This window comes from Lycorma delicatula, chromosome 9 (assembly GCF_047948215.1).
Source record: "Lycorma delicatula isolate Av1 chromosome 9, ASM4794821v1, whole genome shotgun sequence".
Classification (NCBI taxonomy): Eukaryota; Metazoa; Arthropoda; class Insecta; order Hemiptera; family Fulgoridae; genus Lycorma; species Lycorma delicatula.
The window spans coordinates 16,242,575-16,263,740 of record NC_134463.1 but is presented as its reverse complement, the minus strand read 5'-3'; the positions used below and the strand labels follow the sequence as shown (position 1 = coordinate 16,263,740).

The 21,166-nt window shown below is 31.6% G+C and overlaps 1 protein-coding gene across 3 annotated transcripts in view; it reads right to left on the bottom strand.

The window, feature by feature from the left end:
* Nucleotides 1-709: 709 nt before the first annotated feature.
* Nucleotides 710-21,166, bottom strand: part of LOC142330281 (angiotensin-converting enzyme-like) — a 102,426-nt gene continuing 81,969 nt past the window's right edge. For all 3 annotated transcript variants that reach the window (XM_075375469.1, XM_075375472.1, XM_075375470.1), the window contains exons 17-19: nucleotides 14,736-14,834; nucleotides 4,244-4,390; nucleotides 710-951 (exon numbers count right to left, since the gene is read on the bottom strand). In XM_075375469.1, the coding sequence (XP_075231584.1) occupies nucleotides 789-951; nucleotides 4,244-4,390; nucleotides 14,736-14,834 (409 nt within the window). In that variant the 3' untranslated portion in view covers nucleotides 710-788. The remainder of the gene's footprint in view (nucleotides 952-4,243; nucleotides 4,391-14,735; nucleotides 14,835-21,166) is intronic.

Genomic DNA, 21,166 nt, shown 5'->3' with positions numbered 1-21,166 from the left:
ACTGTGGAACAGGCTGATGTGGAGTGAAACTTTTACATTTTGTTTAAGTTTAAATCTTGCATATTTGGGAGCCCATTTTATTTACACAGTAAAATATGTTTTATTAATCATTTCAACATAAAAATAAGAAAATTTAATAAGAGATAAACAAACACGGGCCAATTAGACCAATATATAATTAACTGTTCTAGTGAACTGGAGTCCATGATAAAAGGGCTCTTACTGGCTCCCAAAGGATTACATCAAAGTACTAATACAATTTGAAAACAAATCAGAAACACTTGAATTAGTATAAAATGGAAACATTAAATGTGACACTTTTTTCACAGACTGATAATTTAAAATCTATCAACTCTAAATAATAACATACTCGATTGTTTAAGAAGCCGGAAATTCTTCTATTAGAAATAGAGTAGGAGCATTAGATTAAACATAAGTATAAGGGCATAATTTATAGATTATGAGGCATTAGAGACGGAACTATGAAATGTTAGAGTGGCCATTTTACTAGATCCACCTGGATATCTCAAAATTAGTAATGAGACATGTAGTAGTGAGGCTCTCAACATTTAGTATATTAATTGAAGCATGCTTAGAGACCATTTCCACCTGGTCTGATTGACAGGAAAATTTTGTCTCTGTATTCATGTTTTGAATCTAATGCTCTGACTCTAAAAAGGAACATAACTGATGGCAAAACTTACAAAGAAAGAATTAATCAAGATTTAATAAGTTATAAACACTGACTATAAATTAAACTAAATTACTTCCTGTACTCTGTTAGAGCATCACCAACCAATATATTCGTTACTTCTTTTATTTTCAGTTTGTAACCATTGCATAAGAGGTGAAAAATACTGCTTAACAGAATCTACATCATTCCACCATTCTTCAATGGTTGAATCCATTATGAACCTCCATGACCTTGCATAACCCCAAAACATCTGTTTCCTGGAAAATGTTATTTATAAAAAAATTAATAATAATTGAATTACCTTTTCAAATTCCACAAAAAAAAGATAATAGTAATGATGTTTACCAATTAACGGATATCATACAAAGAGGTAATGTCTGTAATTCACAATTTTTTAACACAGGGGGATAATATAATCTGTTACTTTATATTACCTGACTTTCAATGATATAATTAGTGGAATAGCATTACTCAGAGTTGCTTTCTCTGAAAGTAATAATATTTTCTGTACCACTATTTCTTGGGTTGAATAAAGAGAAGATGTCCCTTATAGAGCTGACTATCTCCTTGGTTTCGAGGGGCTTGGCACATCGATGTTCAACAGGACACCTAGATCAGTAAAGAAGAATATAGGAAACCACTTCATTCCCTACTTTCCTACTAAGTCTGGCATACAATGCTTGTTATTTTGAGAATGGCTATGTCGATTTCAGAAGTGATTTGTTTGTTGTATCAGGTCACATAACTTTTGTTGTTATGGCAGCACCTAACTTAAAACCTGCAGATATCTTATATAGGATGTAAGAAACATGCCCTGCAGTTAGGAATTCAAAAAAATAATTGTTATAATTTATTTCCTTTTGTTGGCTTTACTCTCAAAATACTTCTTTTATTCAATTATCCAACTCTTAACCACTAATCTTTCCAAGTTTCAATTCCATTATTGTTATCATATATTTCATTCTTAGTTTTTATTTTACTCATCTACTCCCTTCTCTAAATGAAATGTTTATTATATAAAGGTAATTTTTCTTCTTAAACTCTATTAAAACATTAAAGACACAACTAAACTAGACAAAATTATCAACATTTAAAACATCAATTATCAACATTAGAATGCAACATTTAAATTTTTTTATATACATTTCTTTTTGCCATCATAGTTCTATCAGATTCTTTCTAGGATGTAATCTATTTCCCAGATATTCTCATATCGTGCAATTGTTTAATCTATCTTGATCAATTTCTGAAGTATTTCTAATAAACTTAATTTCAGCATCCTGAATTTTTTTGCCTTTATCACTTAAATTATTTATTTTATTTTACTTATTTTTATTTATTTGTTTTACCCATCACAATCTGCTATGTGGCCATATGAATACACCTCTCCTTGTTTCCTCTGTGTGTTTCCATTCTTTTAGTTCCTGAAGGTGATAATATTTGAAAAAGGTGTGATTTTAATTATCACCAAAGGGAAAAGTTAAATGCAGATAGATCTGATGATCTTGTGGACTAAAGAGTGCCCCTATTGTTCAATATGATGTGATTAGAAAACAATTTCCTTACAAATGTCATGTAAGCCCTTGAAGCTGTTTTGTATAAAAAGAATGACCAGTTAATTCAAAATAAGAGAAGTTTTCTAACTCTAACATAGTGTTGTAAGTTAACTGTAACTGAAATCCTGTTATAGTTCCTCAAAGAAATATAGCCTTATAATTTCAAATTATGAAACAGAACACCAGACTGTCACTTTGGCTCTATGAAGTGACTTTTTTTGTAATCTTTGAGGATTTACACTTGAACAATAATGAACCTTTACCTTATTGACAAAGCCCAAAAGGTGGAAATGATCCTCATCACTTATCAAAAGATTGAGTCAAAGGTCTGCATTAACGTTTGATTGATTATAATGACTGCATTAACATTTATTATGTCCAATAACCAGGGCCACAGAGTAGGCCAGTTTGCATGATCAAACATAATTCAGTGCACAATCTAAATCTTATATGGATGTTAAAGACAAACAGTTTTTCTCACACAGGTTGTTTTACAATAATGTAAATTTAAATGAATCAGCACCATGACAAACAGCTGCTATTAATTTTCACATGTTCTAGTGAGGGTTAGACCATGAGACTTTTATGGAACCATGACTTTTAAATGGAATTCACAAAACTTTTAAACGGAGCCAACAGTTTAATTGAAAGCATCAGCATTCATCCAAGCAGCCCTAACCTCTTACAATATTGCATTAAATAACCTAACCTTTTAACTTTCAAATAAAAATTATTTATTTTAAATTAATGAAAATTATGTAAATACTGGCCAGTTCAATTTGCTTTGCTCACCCTCCTGTATAGCCAGAGACCCCCCCCCCCCACTATTATGTACATGAGGAATTTAATTGCAGTTCGAGTCTGGATGTAACACTCTCAGTCAACAGCTAATAGAGAATCACGCATTTCAGAGGACTGAGGTACCCTCATTCTTTTAGTAAGCTGAATAATAAGAAAGGTAACACCTCTTTCTTGAATGCATAGTTTTTTAACTTTTGACATTCCAATATCAACATCAACAATCAAAATTAATAAAAGTTGCTAATTATGCTAAATTAATTTTATTTGTGTATAATTAATTTAATTACAATACTGTAGAAAGAAATATAATCATAATAAATAATATTAATATGAACAGATAATTAATAGTTTATAATTAAATAGACATCAAATATTAACAATTAAGCATCTGTAACTGAGCATTCATGAAACAATTTTTTAGCATTTCAAAACAGAACTTCACAGTATCAGGTTGCTCAAGCAAATGATGCATGGCTGTTGCTGACTTTACCATGAGATATAAACTGAAACAACTCCTCCTCTAATCCATGCATGTACACCATGTCACTTGTCCCTCTTGTTTGTAGCAAGAAAACACCATTGTTGCCAGAAGAGGAATTTTTAATATTTTAACCCACATGAGGAGTATCATGATAATTCTAGTTTGTGATAATCACCAGTCTCTAAGGTATAAATTTGCAAAATTTTACTAAATTCTCTTCAGTAGTTTTTGCATGATGCACACACAGATATGACCCTAGTTATCATTTTATTGTATGTATAACAAAAATTAAAAATCAAAAATGAAATTTATTTTATGTATATGCATTGGAAAGATTAAATTTCTGTAATATCAGACTTACGTGGCACAATAAATTAAAAAATATAAAATATTAAAATAACTACATAGATAAAAGGTTAATAAATAATCAAACTTTTAGTTGGTTAACAGAAATCACAAGTACTAATGTAATAAAAATAAGATGATCCAAAGGTATGTAATTTTTTAGGCACTTTTAATTATTGTTAGGTTGAAAGTTAGGTCTATGAAAAACAAAGATAAGATTAGATTAAGTTATTTATAAATCTAAGAAAAAACTGATTTTTTTCAATTTCACACTATGTGAATATCCCATCAATATTATTTTTCTTTCTTCTCATAAACATCATTATAAAAATGTTTTCTGTATTTATTATAAAAATAAATACCTACCATATAAAGTGGCCACATTCCTTACAACCATAAATATCACATAAATGTAGATGGTTTCTGCTATTACGACTCTGTGAATTTGTTATAATAGAATAATTACAGTATTGCCTATAATACTGGAATTGGTGAAAAATGCTCATGAAATACCTAAAAAGTAAAAGAAAAATACCAATGAAAAGAAGTACCTAAAAATTATGCTAGAATAAAAAAAGAGGGAAGGTAAGAACAACAACTTGGAGAGGCAAGTTAAGAACAACTAAATCGTTAAAAAAAAAATTAAAATTGTAATAATAATTTAGACAGGTTTGGGTTTAATTGATAAAAGGTGCATACCACCATTTTCAATTTTACTTATGCAATAAACAAAATGAAATAAGAAAAGTCTTCTCTGTTCATTGTTATTGTTGGTTGAAAAGTCTTGACAATACTCAATATTTCATTGAGTAGACAGTAAATAGTATCACTATACCATAAGGTACAAATTAATAAACTTAACTTTTAGCTTTGTGAAGTTCAACTTGTTCACTAACAACCAGTCTATTAAATATTTGTTAAAATTACAATAGTTTAAGGTGGTACATTTAAACCTTTATTACCTGAGAAACCTCTTTGTATAACAATAAACTTGTCAATGTGAGATATACATGACATGTCAAATGATTGTGTACTGCTATGAGAATATTTTTAATTTTTTATATTAATTCTGCTGTAACACTTAAATTTTAATATCCTGTTTAGTATATTGGAGACTTATTTAATAATTAAAGAGACAAATGATAACAGAGGAAAAACTATTTAATAGAATAAACCAAACCTGTCTGATGTTCAAGTTGGCATACCTGATACAGAAAGTATAATTTCTATTATAATTTCTTTTGAAATATTGGCTCTGCTTGAAAATGCACCATGGAAGAACAGCATGCTGTCATAAGATTTTTTTTTATTTCTGAAGGTGTAAAAACAGACAAAATTCACTGACAGATGTTAAAACAGTATGCTAAATAAGTGTATATACCACACAATTTGAGTACAGTCGAACAGTTTAAATCTGACAGAACAAGTGTCATTGATTTTCATCATAGCATAAAAAAAAGAAAAAGGATAAAACAAAATGTACTAAAAAATTAAACACAACCATTAAATAAAGGATTTCCTTCCCAAGAAAACAGATGAAGCTAAGACTGGTGGAAGCTTTGATTGACCCTTTGTAAAATCCCATTAATCATCTTATTTGCAAGAAGTGTATAAACATTTGGGAAATTGCTGAAATTTGTATTCATACTGGCAGTGTCTATTCTCTTATGCACAATAAGCTGAATTATTACAAAACAATGTTCAGAATTGACTGTTCTGAGACAGTCAATTCAAAATTACAGACACACACATTCACATTAGTAGGGAACTTAAACAATGGTTTTTAGTGCAAGGTACTGCTTTGTTAGATTGCATAATTTGTAATGAAACTCATTCATCATTGTGAGCCAGAATTCAAACATCTGAGTATGGAATGGAAACATCTGGTTCACCCACCAGGAAATAATTCATAACCTACAAAGGTCAGTACAGTGATGTTAAGGAGGAAACATCCTAGTTCTCTCTCAAATGGCATAATCCTTTTGTATGAAAACACCCGCCCTGTCCCCATACTACTCAAAAGACATACTACTGAAAAAACTCGATCGAGTGATGTTGCCACACCCACCTTACCTTACATACTTTACTTCTGCCATTAGATTTTCTTTTGTTTGATCCTCTCAAACAGTTTTTACACAGCACCAAGTTCAGCAATAAGGAACAGGTCAAGAATGAGGTGCAAGAATGGTTCAGACACCAAGCTGAACAATCCTTTACTATTAGAATAAGAAAGCTAACAGAAAAATGGGGTCCATGTGTACAAGTGCCAATATGTAGCTGAGAAATATGTGAAAAAGTAAAAGTAGCATTAGTTTAATTATCACTGAAAAAATAATTTGTCAATAGTCATTTGTCTTTTTAAATTATTCTTGTACCTTTGTTCAAATGGAAATAATTCAATTCTTATACATTATCAATGGGAAAATTATTTTTTAGAAATTAGATTTTTTCTTTTAATCAGGCAGTTTTTAGAAAATGCAAGAGAAAAACCTTCCAGTTTTAAGGTGTAGCCTCTAACAATTAATATTAACTACTTTTTTTTTGTTTGCAGTGGGAATTCATAAGAAAAATAATAGGAAGTTTGATCTACAGGTAACAAAAATAATATTGATCTCGATTTTCAATTAAAATAAAAAAAGAATTCCAAACAGCATGCAGTTAATAAGTCATTTGTCAGTACATTTATTGAAAACCTTGAGTCACTGCAGTTAGCTAAATTCATATTTTAGTGTGTTCCAAGGCAGTCTTGTACCACTGCATTTGGTAACATTCATGAGTTACCACACATGTAAATATCTGGGGATTGAGTGATATTAATGAGCCATTGTCACGTTATTGTCACATTGTTGGCGAAATCATCTAAATAAGTGAACATTATTTTGCAAGTATTTATAACATCAATGCTTTAAAATCTTCAGTTTTCACTTGCTAGGAATGCTGCTAATAACAAGAATTAGTTGAAATTATGTTATATATTTGTTTTACACAAAACCAGGAATATTGATGGGACTGTTACCAAAGGGTTTATCAAAATATGACAATGTCAGTACATCACTATTTCTCTTCCCTGGATGCAATTTCAAACCTATATCAGTTACCTATATTTAAACTGTTAAATGATTATGTATTAATAATCTTAAAATTATTACACTGACATCTATATTTAAGTAGAATATCTTTGATTTAGAGCCAAAGTACTTTCTGGTAGTTATTACTTATAATTTTCATAACAACAAAACATGGGGGGATTCCACTTTTATTTTATAACCTCTCAATTATTTATGTTGTACTATGACAATTAAGATGTCCTGATACATCAAACATATTTCAGACTTAACAGGACCATAATTTTAAAGAAAAACAATATTATTGAAGTAATTTTCCTACAAACTGAATGTGTAATAATAAAATAATAATGTAGTGTTTCAAAATACTGGAATCACAGCTATCTTATTTATAATATGGATCACACATAAAAAGTAAACAAGAAGAGAAAATTAACATACATGAAAGTTATTTGTTATGATTACATTTACTTTAATTATGTGTGTTGTTATTCTCACAGACATCGTGAGAAACTTAGGGATTTCTGAAAAACAAGTGACCCCTGAAAAAAAGATTTTTAAAGAAATCATAAAGTAGTGTGCCAACTTATTTGATGCATGATGTGCATCAAAACCTTCACTAAAACCAACAAAACCATTACAATACAAAGAGTGTATCATGAAGTACTCTCAGGACTTTCATAACCTATTACTCTACTCTTGAAAATTGTGGAAAAAGTTCATATAAACATGTCCTAAAATGCTTCTTTTACGAGTTACAGCTAGTGAAAGACTTCACTAGGATTTTAGTTACCCCGGTGGAATGAGGTTGTACTGAATTTTTTCAGTAAGGGGCAGAATTAGTGATTTCTTACCTGGTGGTTTTTTATTTGACGAATCGAATAAAATAGTTCCCAAAACTGTATCTGTAGTAGTTTTTGAGAAAACTGGGGTGAAAATCAATAATTTGATGTAAAACCCTGCTTTTTTACGTTTAACAATTCTAAAATGGTGTTAAGTTGAATAATATAAAAAAAGTTAGAATAATTTGAATTTTATTTAGAATCAGTACCATCATAGACCAAAGTGAATTATAAGTACTACTAGTTTATAATAAATGTTCAAAAATGAGCCCACCATTTTCAACACATTTCCTGGCACACTTCTGTAATGGGTTTGTTGCTCGATTTAGTTCTTCAGGGCTGTCCTTAAGTTGCTCAGCCACATGCATAATGCTGAGAATTAATTCCTCATGAGAATTTGTGTCTTGTAAATAATATTTTTCATCCATCCCCAGATGCAAATTCTAAAGGTGTTAGATCAGGTGATATTGGTGGCCAGGAATATGGCTGATCCATTTCTCAGCATAATGATGATTTAAGTGAGTGGAAACAGCACAAGAGAAGTGGAAGCATGTCATCATGCTGGAAGTATACATTTTCAAGGACCTGCGGCAATTCTTCTTGAAGAAAGTGCAAGTAGACCTCAGCATTTATGCGGCCAGGTAATATGAATGATTCAGAAACAGCTGATTGTGAAGAAGGCTACATCACACACTGATGCTAAATAGATGTTGAAAATTGCATTCTGTTTCATGAGGATTTACTTCTGCCCATGTATGGTCAATACAAAAGTTGTTGATGCCATCTCAAGAGAAATTTACCTCATCAATAAACAAAACATACTTGTAGAGTTGTCGATTTATATTCCACCAGTTGCAGAACTCCAGGCAAAGCGGGCTGTCTCCTGGGTGTAGATGTTGAACTGGCTGTTTATGATACCAATAAGATTTGTTTAAGTATTCTCTAAACCATCAAATGCAAAATTCCAATATGCTTACAAAGAAGTCGTTTACTGATGCCTGGACCGTGCTAAACTATATTGATAATAATTTTATCAACAACAGAACTGTTTTGGACAGATCATTCGTAGCTTGTACAAATACTAGGTAGTGAATCTGTTTCCTGAAGATTGTGAAACGTTGCACTAATTGTTTTGGGATCTGGAACATTGCAATTCAGAAAATGTATTTCATAATTCTACTGCAGCAACTGTAGTATTAGCATTACATACACCCAAAATGACTACCCTATCAGCATTCTCCTCTGCTGTAAATAAGTACAGCATTACTTCAGTGGCAAACCAATCACGTTCAAACTAAAATTCAGAGAAAATCTTCGCTAACGACAGAACAGTTCATAGTACCCAATATATTAATAAAACATAATGAATGATTTAAACAATAATACAGTATTGCACATTGTAATAATTTGTATAGTATTTCTGTCATTAATTAAACATTATTATCTAAGTAATTTTTATTAATTTCTTTTTAATTTTACAATTTTTGTGTAATTTATAGTTTTTTTTAAATCTTTTAACAGCAATTTTTATCAGTAAATTTTGTTTTAAAAATTTTTTACATCACCAAAAAATAATTTGGTGTACTTTTCTAACAAATTAAATGTAGTAATGTACTGTTTCTAAATAAGATTCTAATTTTCTAAGTTTCCTTTGCTTTATTCAACTTATCTTTCACTATTTTGTTCACAATTAAATTCTTTACAAGTTTTGTTATTATCCACTTAACAAAGTTATTGTACATCAAATGTAAAAAACAGGGTTTTTTCTTACTCCCATTTTTTTGGTTTTCACTCTAGATGTCTCAAAAACTACTGTAGATACAGTTTTGGGACCTATTTTATTCAATTTTTCAGGTAAAAAAACCATAAGAAACCACTAATTCTACCCTTTAATTAACGTCCTAAAAATTTCAGTACGAGCTTATTTCACTAGGGTAGCTGAAATACAAGCGAAATATTTCATTAGCCGTAACTCGCAAACGAAGCATTTAGGACATACATTTATAGGAACTTTTTCCATTTTTCCATGAGTAGAATAGGTTATGAAAGTCCTGGGAGAACTTCATGATATACTGTATATTCCTATTAAAGTGTATTATTTTATATAGATGGTACAAAAATGTATTATTCTAATCTTCTCTTTAGTGAAATACAAAATGAGAAATTTGCTACATTTTATTTACTAGTGCAAGGTAGGGTGCAATGTATGAGAAATAATGACCTATGTAATATAAAAGAATTTTAATAAAACTAGTTTATATATTTTTTCTTAAATTATAATATTGGAGAAATATTAAATAACAGAAATATAAAATATTCAGATCTACAATAAAATTGAGTTAATAAAATAAAAGTAAAGTAAAACAAAAAAGTGATTGTAAGTGACTGTAGGTTTAGTCAGTGCCAAAAATAATCTTATTGTATTAGTAAATTAGTAATATCGAAGCACTTTTGCCAGAGACAATGGATATCATAGACTGTGTTGAAAACAGGGTTATGATACTGTTTAAGAAGTTCCAACAAACACACAATATTTTTTTATTACTCTTGTTTTCAATTTCTTAAAACTGGAGTATACATAACATATACACAACCAAGTTAAGATTCATATTTTCAAATCTTTTAAACTGTAGCAAATACAATATATACGGTTGAACTTATGTATAACAAAGTATCATGGGACCAGCGAAAAAGTTTTTTAAATGGAAAATTCATAAAATAGAATATTACAATAGTAATACTGTACTACTGAAATTTTATTTACATAAAGAAATTTTTTAAAAATACGTACTGTATATAAAAAACTATGTTATAATTTTTATATTTAAATACTGTATTATAATTGTCTTTCTTTTTTTAATAAAAAATGCACAGTACTATAATCACAGTACTATATTCCAAAAGTTTTTGTTTAATTGACAATAAAATAAAAAAAAGGAAAAAATTAATAAACCATGTTTAACTAACGAGTGCAGTTTGTTTAAAAGTCGGTAATACAATTTGCTAAAAAGATGTCTGTAGTTTTTGTTTGAACTGTTTTGTTTCCAAAGAAAATTTTATTTTCAAAAAATGATAGTAAATTATTCAAGAAATTAAACTTAATAAACCAGTACACATTTTCAAAAGAATGATAGCCACTTCTTATCATATTGAATGATCGTAATAACTCATCATTTGTAGGCTTAACGGTTGTTGCACCATCCGTTTCATATGTCATCTTCAATATGTGGGTCAGTCCACTACTTTTTTGCAACTACGTTTCTTATTATTTCCTCACTGTTAGGACATTCTTCTACCACTATTCCATCATCAATCTTTAGGTATTCATCTAACTGCAGTTCTAATTCCGTGCTGCTTTGCAATTTACCCAATTATCGGTAAAAAATCCTGGAATTTGGAATTCACCTACATCTTTAGTTATAAAATTATTGTTACTGGTGGCTGTTACTGTCTCATTCTTACAAAATCCGGCCTTTTAAAAATTTTGAAATTGTTTCGGGGGTTACATCATGGTACCATGCTTTAGATATTTCAGCAATACAATCTTTTAAGATTATTAAATTTTAAATCAGAACATTGTTATAGATAGCTTTAAAAAACTTCATTAGAATTAGTTTTCTTAGTGAACTTTTAAATTTTTTATTATATGCTGGTCCATCAGTTGCATTTTTGAAGTCATACCTTTCTCTTTTTCTGTTTAGCCTTCGGAACCACCGTAAGGTTACAAGTACTATAAGTAAGTACTTATTTAAGTACTTATACATAAGTATTACTTCAGAGGATGCGTGAGGATGATATGTATGAATGTAACTGAAATGTAGTGGTTAATTGAAACCAAACCACCAAAGAATACTGGTATCCACAATCTAGTATTTCAAATCCGTATAAAAGTAACTGCCTTTACTAGGATTTAAACCTTAAAATTTGCAACTTCAAAATCAGCTGATTTGCAATGATGAATTTAACCACTAGATCAACCTGGTGGGTTTTTTGAAGTCATAGTTGACTGAAAGTAAGCAACAGTTACAGATTTCATGTTTACATTCACACGGTGGGGATGGGCCAGGCATTTATCAATAAGTAAAAGAATTTTATGTTTTTGTCTTGACATCTCTTCATCAAGTTTTGTTAACCATTTTGTATAAATTTCAGTTGTCATCCAAACTTTTCTGTTGTAATCAAAATTTGTTTCTAATGATTTGATGCCTTTAAAATGAGGTTTCAGAGGCTTTCCGATTAGTAGAAGTTTGAGCTTCTCAGTACCAGTAATGTGGACAGCTATCATAACAGTAACCCTCTCTTAGCTGTACTTTCCAAGAAAACATTTTTCATTCTTTAAAGCTAGTATTTTGTCTGGAAGGCATTTAAAAAATAGACTGGTCTCATCGGCACTAAAAATATTATTTTCATTGTATTCTTGCAGTAGATTAGTCAAGATATTTTCCTTCTATGTAATACATTCTTCTTTTATATTGGCTTTCTCACTGCATAAAACCTTTTGTATAAAAGCATGCTGTAATTTAAAACCTTTTACCAGCATGCTGTTTGGTTGTCAAACCAACCAGTACTAGCCTGAAAATCAGGACAACTTAGTTTTTGGACAATTCTAAAGTCTTTTCTTTAATAATCGTTCCCGATACTGGTAAATTTTTTATGAACTACAATTAACCATTGATTACAGCCTCATCAATATCATAAATACAAGTCTTAAATCTCTTTCTACTATTGTCTAAATTTTCTGCTTGTTTTTTAATAGAATCTTTATTTTTTAATATTATGGAAAGAGAATTCGCTGGTAAACCAAAAAGAATTGCTATGTCTCAAACACTTCCTTTTGGACATTTTTAACAAATCACATACACGATAACACCAATACACGGTACAGAACTGAACAGTATAATTATACAGTATAGTACTTTGAAAAAAAAAATGGGAAAATACAGTACTCAAAACAACAAAAAATTCCATGCACTACTGTACATACAATAAGAAAAATAAATTCACCGAATAACACTACTGGATCAAAACAAAACCACTAGATCTGTGTTGTACAGCAACTGAATAGCAAATTCACTTACGCATTAGGCTTACTTTTGCAGTAGCATAAGATAAAGATAAGAAAGGAATATAAAACAATTTTAGTTGCTGATGTAACGACACCACCAACTTCTTGTTGTTCATGCAGTACGTTAATTGGCAAAAAATAATGTATGTCTACCATGAACATGATACAGTACTTATTAGTTATTTTTATCCAATTATTTTTTTTTGTCATTTTTATTTATTGTACACGATATGGATGCAGTATTTACAAAAAAAAAAACTTTGTCATATAGAAATTTGACTCTGCTAAGTAGAGAGAATTTGTAATGAAATAATGCTGTGTTTTCACCATTCTCCAAAAAATTTCGCTAAATGGAAAAATTCGCAATTTAGACATTCATTATATGGTTGTTGTATGTATACAAGGTCTGTAAATAAAGTAATGAGAATAGTTCACCTTCGAAATAGTTCCTTGGGAAGCCACGCAATCCTTCAACAGTTTTCCCACTCTTCATAGCAGTGTTGGAACTCAGAAAGCACAATATCCTTCAGATGGTCGGTTACATTTTTTTTTTATGTGTTCTACTTTTCCAAAATGGTATCCTTTGAGATGTTTTTTAAAAGTCGGGAAAAGGAAAAAGTCTCAGGGACTCAAGTCAGGTGAATATGGTGGTTGAGGAACTACAGGAATATTGTTTTTCTTTGCCAAAAACTCATTAATTGAGAATGCAGTGTGGCAAGGGATTGTTATTATGCAGCATCCAGTTGTCTTCGATGGCTAGCTGATGGCCAGTTCTCTTTGACTGTGGTGTGGTTCAAATCCAATTGTTCTGCAATCATTCTGACAGTTAATTGCTGGTCGTACAGTATCAAGTCTCTGATTCACTCCACATTGTCGTCACTTATGTTAACAGTCTTCCAGAGTATGGGTTGTCTGCAGCTGATTCCTGGCCATCTGAAAATAGTAACATTACAGTGTTGCCACTTTTGCTGCCAAAATGAAAGTCTCATTACTTTATTTACTTACCTCGTACATATACTAGCCGGCCCATCTAGTCAGCAGCTGGACCCTCAGGGCTCAGGTCAGCCCAGGCAAATCCCGCAGCAAACACAGGGGCTTCTTGGTATCTCCCGAGATAACTTATTTGTTTGTGGCAGAAATATAATAATATAGTAAAAGAATTAATCTATTTTTTCCTAATGATTATCTTTAATTCACAACTTCATTCTCTTGGGAGTGAAGAAATAATGAATATTTTTAATATCTTTATCTTCAAGGGAGGTAGGACCTTGGTTGATAGCTTAAAACCTTCCCTGGGATTAACAATTTATCCTGCAAATCTGAAAGTAATTAGTCAGTTGGTTCTCGCGTGATGTGATAACAAAAAACAGACAAGCTTTCGTATATTGCAGTGTGCTACCTATAGATGAAATATATAGAATCTTATATACACCTGTACATATGTTGAGGTTCATGAACAAAGAACTTCTGCGAAGACATTGTGTGAAGACTAGTAGTTGATGTTTTTCTTTTCATTTACTGTTCAAATTTTTTTAAAAACAGAAGACTTTAAGAAAATTCATTATACATAGTTTGTTTTCTAATAGCAAGGAACCTAAATGAGAAATTTCACAAAAATTAGAAAACATGTTTGGCCCATGAGTGTGTCATTAACACAAACAAAATTTCAAAAATTTGATTAAAGACAAACATTTAATAGAAATTGACTGATGGTGATAAATTTACTTAAAGTTAAACAACTGAGTGTTGTATAACTTCATAACAGATTTGTTTCCACTAACCTATAAAATAGGGGTTCACACTTCAACAGTAACATAACATACATAAATAAACATAAATATAAGTACAATATGTATAAATATTAAAAATTTATAATCTATTTTTACTTGATATGTGGCACACTTTTAATAATATTATAATTTGCACCAGGATCGAAATCATCATCATTCCTTTTTAGTGGAGGTGACATTCCTTGAATATTCAATCTAAAACAAATTTAAAAAATTTAAATCATAAAAAATATACAGAATTAATGAATTTTAGACTTTATATATATGATCATGTAAATGATTCACATGTGCGCGCAATGCACACACACACACATACAAAAAAACAATTTTTTTTTTTGGAGTGAAAATGCTTTTGCATTATCATTACCTGAGTCAAAATAATAACAAGAAGCTCCTTCTCGGATTTAAAACATTAATAAAATAGGGTTAAAACTATGATGAAAAACTAAGATAATAATAGGATTGAGGTAGTAAAAGAAATGTAACATAGGTAGGTAGTAAATGTAGGATAATATGTAACATGAATATCAAAATTTACGACTGGTTAAATCTACACACACACACACACACAGGAAAAATAGTAGTGTGTGTATGCTCAAGTGTGTGTGTGATACATGGTACACACTACTTAGACAGTTGCAGTGAAAGCTTAAGTTTTACTTACATCATTTACTTTAAATTCAAAATCATGTACTTAATTTTGAAATGGTGATCCTTTTATTTGTTAAAATTAGATTACTTTAAAAATCACTGAATTAAATGTACAATTATTCATTATAATTAAAAATTATATAAACTGTTGATCTGTTTTGGTGTAGGATAAATTTATTTTAGATTTTGGAAGCCTGGCTTTAACCAATGGGCACCTCAGCCACTAGCTTTCTTTTTGTGTACATGGGAATAAAATCCTTGGACAGTTAAACTGATAAAACAGGACACCACTCTGTTGAGCATACTGAAACTGTTTCTGGGCCAGCACATCATTAAAACTTTTTCCAGCCCAATTTCTATGGCACTCATAACAGTTTTTAAAAAATCAGGAAATGGAAGATATAAGAGAGGGATGACCAACCCGTGCAGTGATTGTCTCTGATTAACTGAAATCATTTGCTATAACCTCTGTTATAACTTCATTGTTAATCAAGTCTAATAATATAACATCAGAGTAACTGTTACTGACAGTTCAACTAATAAATTAACATATTTAAATTTTAGCGCATAACCTGCTTACCATCAATTAGCTGTAAATAATCATTTATGTACATTTTTTGCAGAAATACCTATAAGCAAATGCATGTTTATTAAACGATGTTTAAAAATGAATTGTCATAGGCAGCTTGAAATATTGTTCTTATTACTACTGCTGTTTGTTTATACTATAACTTTTAAGTTATTATCATTTTTACACTGTAAGTTACATAGCAAAGAATCCTACTTGTATAGAGAAAGAATTAATTATGGATTACTGAAAACAAATAAAAAGACAGTAAAACAGTCAATATTCTAACATTAACTTTATCTATTTAAACTGAGTAAAATTAATTTTTGATAATGTTTTATCCTGAAACACCTTATCAGAAGTTAATATTAATAACTACAAGTGGCATCAACATCTATGACCATTAACTATTAATAAACATCAGCTACATTTAATGAAACTACATCCCAGTGTTGTTTAATTAAGGTTATATCTAGAGGAACCAGTTTTTTAACATGGCTAATGGAATTTTACCTTTTTCACACCCTTTAATTTTCAAGATGCTATTTCTTGAAACATTCCATATGTTGCGAAATCTATACAGGTTTTAAGGAATACACTTTATTGTCTTAACCAGGACCAATCTCTAACAATAATATTATTAACTTTTAGTAAATATCTCATTACTCATCTATTTGAGTTAAACCCACTATGTTCAATTTCAATTCTTTGTGAGACATCAAGAAGTGTCTGTGATTCTGCCTTGAGCAGCTGACTACTTAATTAATCTTCTAATCTTCTAGGATTCATTATTAAATATTCTACTTGGCGAATGAGAATGTTAGGTGCCATAAATGAAAAAGGTAATATGATATGGGACACAAACCACTTCTCAAAAATGGTATACCCATTCTGAAGAATAATTAGCATTCCATTGCAGGTTTGCTAAGGAAGGTGAGGGAAGTAAAGAAGTTTTGGCCTTCTTAACTAAGCTAAACATACTACTGCAAATCTACTTATCAACATAACAAAACTTAAGTGATATTGGGTCTATAAATATAGTCTCTTCATGGTAACTACCTGCATAATGCTCATTATTCTTCAAAAAAACATTTTGGTGCTGCTTGTTTTTCAGGTGATTTATATACTTTACAATTGCAAGAAAAAGTAGGCAGATTGTAGCAAAAAATTAATGATTTTTAATTTGTTTTGTTAAAATTTTGAAGCATTGTTTGTGTCTTTTAATAGTCTTTTAATATATACATATATACAGCACTGTCTACATTTTACAACATTTTACCTTCAACTCCTTTAAAGTGTTACCCACATCAGTTGTTGGTCAACCTACAATCCTAAAAATCTAACCTATGTGCATGGTTCAGCTGGTTCACCATGAAAATCAGTTGTGGTTCAACATGTTCCCTTAAGTGTGAAAAGAAAACGTCAATCCAGTCATTTTACAACACGATTCTAAAAAGGTTATTGTGTTTCTGGAGTAGCCTCTCACCAGTAGCTAAAGTTCTAGACGCTACGTGAACTGAAAATCCATCTACAAATAAAGAACGGGTTTTCGCAATTTGTATACTTATGGCTATGGCAACAAAGTAACACTAAGGACACTTCTCTGTGGTATTCTGTTTTCTAGTGTAAAATTTTTAAATACAGTTGTGTCAACCAAACTTAAAAGGACTGACTTTTAAGTCAGTCTTTTAAGGACTTTATTTATCAGGGGGGGAGGAAACCCCCTGATAAATGCAGGAAGATTTCCTAGTACAACCCATTCATGCAGTTTATTTAGGATAACTCTGCTCCCAAGCCATTTTTCATATCGCCTTTTGCATATCGAAAAATACAGCAACAAGACATTGACGAAGTAGGAATGCATTTTGAATGACAGATTCAAGAGCAACTACATGTCAATAGGCAATCTACCTTGGTGAAAACTGCTTTGTTTGGAGGCCATTAGAGTTTCTCTCAAGGTACCATACTAATTGACCATTTACCATTCGTTCAATCGGTTAAGGAGACCATTTACCATTCGGTTAAGGAGATAGGTAGATAACCTGAAGAGCATGATTTATCTTTAATCACCAATGCTTCTGACTAAGAATCTGAAAAGTGGTCAACAAATATTCTAATACAGATATAAAAAAGATGTTGTAATTCAGTATTTGGGAGGGAAGTTACATAATGAGCCTGATAAAATCATTTCCAGGGAAAGTGTCATGGCAACTATTCAAGGTATACTTCAGCTCATCAAAAAAAAAAGGAATGTTTAATTAATTCTGCAAATCTCCATTAACAAATTTACATTTGCACTAACATTTACAATTAACACATTCTAATTGCAACTTATACCTGGATAAACTCACAACAATACGGTGATACAAATGGAACTAACATACATATTCCAAACCTGTTTGCCACATCAATTGGTGTCGTTACATGGATGCCATTGTTTTCCAGTCCAAACAGCTGTAAAGATTGTTGTGATCCATATATGGCTTGAGCTTTACCCCATACAACAGGAAGGTGATGATGTTGTCTGAGAAATTTAATCGATATAATTCAGCCAAGATTTAATTTAGCACACCGAAACACTTGATGATAAATAGCCCTCGCATTGCGGAAGGCGCAGAACAATTCAGTTGTAGGACTTTGACTGAAATTACGCAAAGCCCTGCGATGACTCCTTAGTGCACGCCTGCAGTCTTCATCCCACCAAGGAACAGCAGGCTGCCTTGGCTTTCCAGATGTTGAAGGGATGAATTCATTTGTGCTATCAAGAATTTGGTGTGCAAACTTGGCAAGTTGGATTGCACTACCATTCTTGTCATATTCGCCAAAGGATTCCTTGCATCCGATTCAGTTCACTTTCTGAACCACACATCTGCGTAACTAACTTTGAGGCAAATCACAATTACAAACCATGACTGCTTTCAAAGAAGTTTTGGAAACGCCCCATGCAAGACATGAGAGTAAGGCTGTTGAACACAAGGGTAGATCGATGCATGAAAATGTACCTGATGATGATATAAATATGTACAATCCATTGTTCAATTAACAGAGATCTAAGTTCTACTTTAGTCGATCAACCATAGTGTTTCGGAAAGAACATGATGATGAGCCTCGTGAATAGTGATCAGCGTTGAAATCGCCAATTATTAGGCAGGGTAAAGAGATCTGGAAAACAGACTGGACATATCATCCTCACTGATATCGAAATTTGGAGGAAGATATAAGTTGCAGATATTCATTTTGAATGATGCCAATATTTTCACTGAGACTGCAGGAATATTTGTCGCTAGCGATATACAAGCGACTATTATGATTTCCTTCAGGAAAACAGACATTCACAGGACCTTCATGTCCTCTCCCCTCAGTTTGATGATAGCAAGTTTCGCAGATGTATCTGCAAAAGGACACATCATCCAGGAAACAGAGGTGAGTCTCATGCAGACACAGTATTAAAGGATTTTCTTCCTTTATTAGGATTTCAATATCCTCATGGTGAGAACTGAGACATAACATTGAATAACATTTGTTACCATAAAAATACTCTTTTCCTGTTAATACATAACTACATGCAGATTATTTTTAAAATACTATCCAGTTTTTCTTTTTGCTATTGATAACTTTTACGAAGTGCTTTGCTTCTTCAAGCACTTCATCAGCCTCCATATTCTCGAAGAGATCTTGAGATGGTGATGGGGAATTGGAAGCCTGGGAGGCCTGAGATATCGTACCAGGCAATGATTTTTTAATTGATCCCTTCATAGGGATTTTGGTAGTTTGCTGTGTTGTTGGTGCAGTGGAAATTTTATTTGTAGATTTACCATCTAAAGTGTTTTCAATAAACCACTGTTGGTTTTTCCAGCAAGACCCTTCTTCCGTTCTCTTTTTGTTTGAATTCTTAGTTAGCTCAGAAATAGTGGCTATAAGCAAAGCAATCTGATCAGATAGTAACTAAACAAGCTGTTTTAAAACACTGCAGGATCCGCACTATTGACCTACACATTTGTAGGAGCATGCCTTGATGTAGCGGCAGCAAAAGAGACGTCTGGTTTAACCAGGTATTGGGAGTTCTGTGTCTTTATATTCTATTCTTGTAGTCAGAAAAAAAAGCTTTTGTACAATACATATTTTGAGAATTACCTTCTTTTCTTTACATGTTAGGCAACCTTGTGAGAGAGCAGAATGTGATCAACCACAGTTAGCACATTTTCCTTCTTCTTGATAGTTACTATTGTTGTGACCCTCTTTAGCACATTAAGCATATACTGTAGTTTTCGAGCAAGATGTTGTAGTGTGGTCACACCCTTGACATTGGAAACATCGTCATGGGTTGGGGAGAAATACATACATGTATTCATGAAATACATACATGAAACCTACTCTTTATTTTCTCCGATGGTATAGTAGGGTTAAACATTAGTATAAGAGAGGGAGTAGGTTCTTACACTGCTCTGATGTTTCATAATACGTTTTAGCTTGATAACACCTTGTGGACAAAGCTCATTGACAATCTGTCACATCGATTTCCACAAGGTCCCGGCAGAAGATTACATCTCACCTGGTATTCAAACATTTGTGGCACACAGCTTTTATTTTTATACTACTCATATTAGTGAGACACAAGAGTGATCAATCAAATAGTACCGATCAGACTTTTTAATTTACTGACTTTTTTGGACCATTTATTAGTTTATTTATCAGGAAAGGTGTGAGACCTTTTGGAGCACTTCCTGATTGTTTTGGAGAACTGTAAGTCTAATCTGTAAGTCTGTTATACTGCAAACTAGTTTCAGCAACATTTAATGTATTATCTTTTACAGAGTTCTTATCCTCAACAAAGCTGAATGAGGTCTTTTCACATGACACTGTGTGGGTTTTTTCAGATTGACTACCACCAACCATCATAGGGATTATTTTAGGGCTAGTAATTTTGGTCCCACTAGTACCAGGGAAATACAGACTATCTTTGCAGAGCCCACACGTATAGAGGTTAGGAGCTAAATACAACTGGGTTCACCTTGGTGCCCTGTTTGAGAGTTACTATGTAGAGTCATCCACCCATTGGCATGGTAGTTTCCACCTTGGGTTACGGTTGCATTTCATAAGTTGTTGCAACACCACTGTATGTAAGTAAGAAGAAACAGTGTAAGATGTAGCTGTGTTTCAGCGTAAGGGTATATGCTGTAAATGATGTAATGTTCCTGGTGTAGTGTATAGTACATTGTAAAGAGTTCGGCAGCTCAGGGTATATTAGGAAGAAAAGCTGCAGAGGCTAGGGGCATGGGGGATACCAATCCCATAGTCTTAAAGAGTA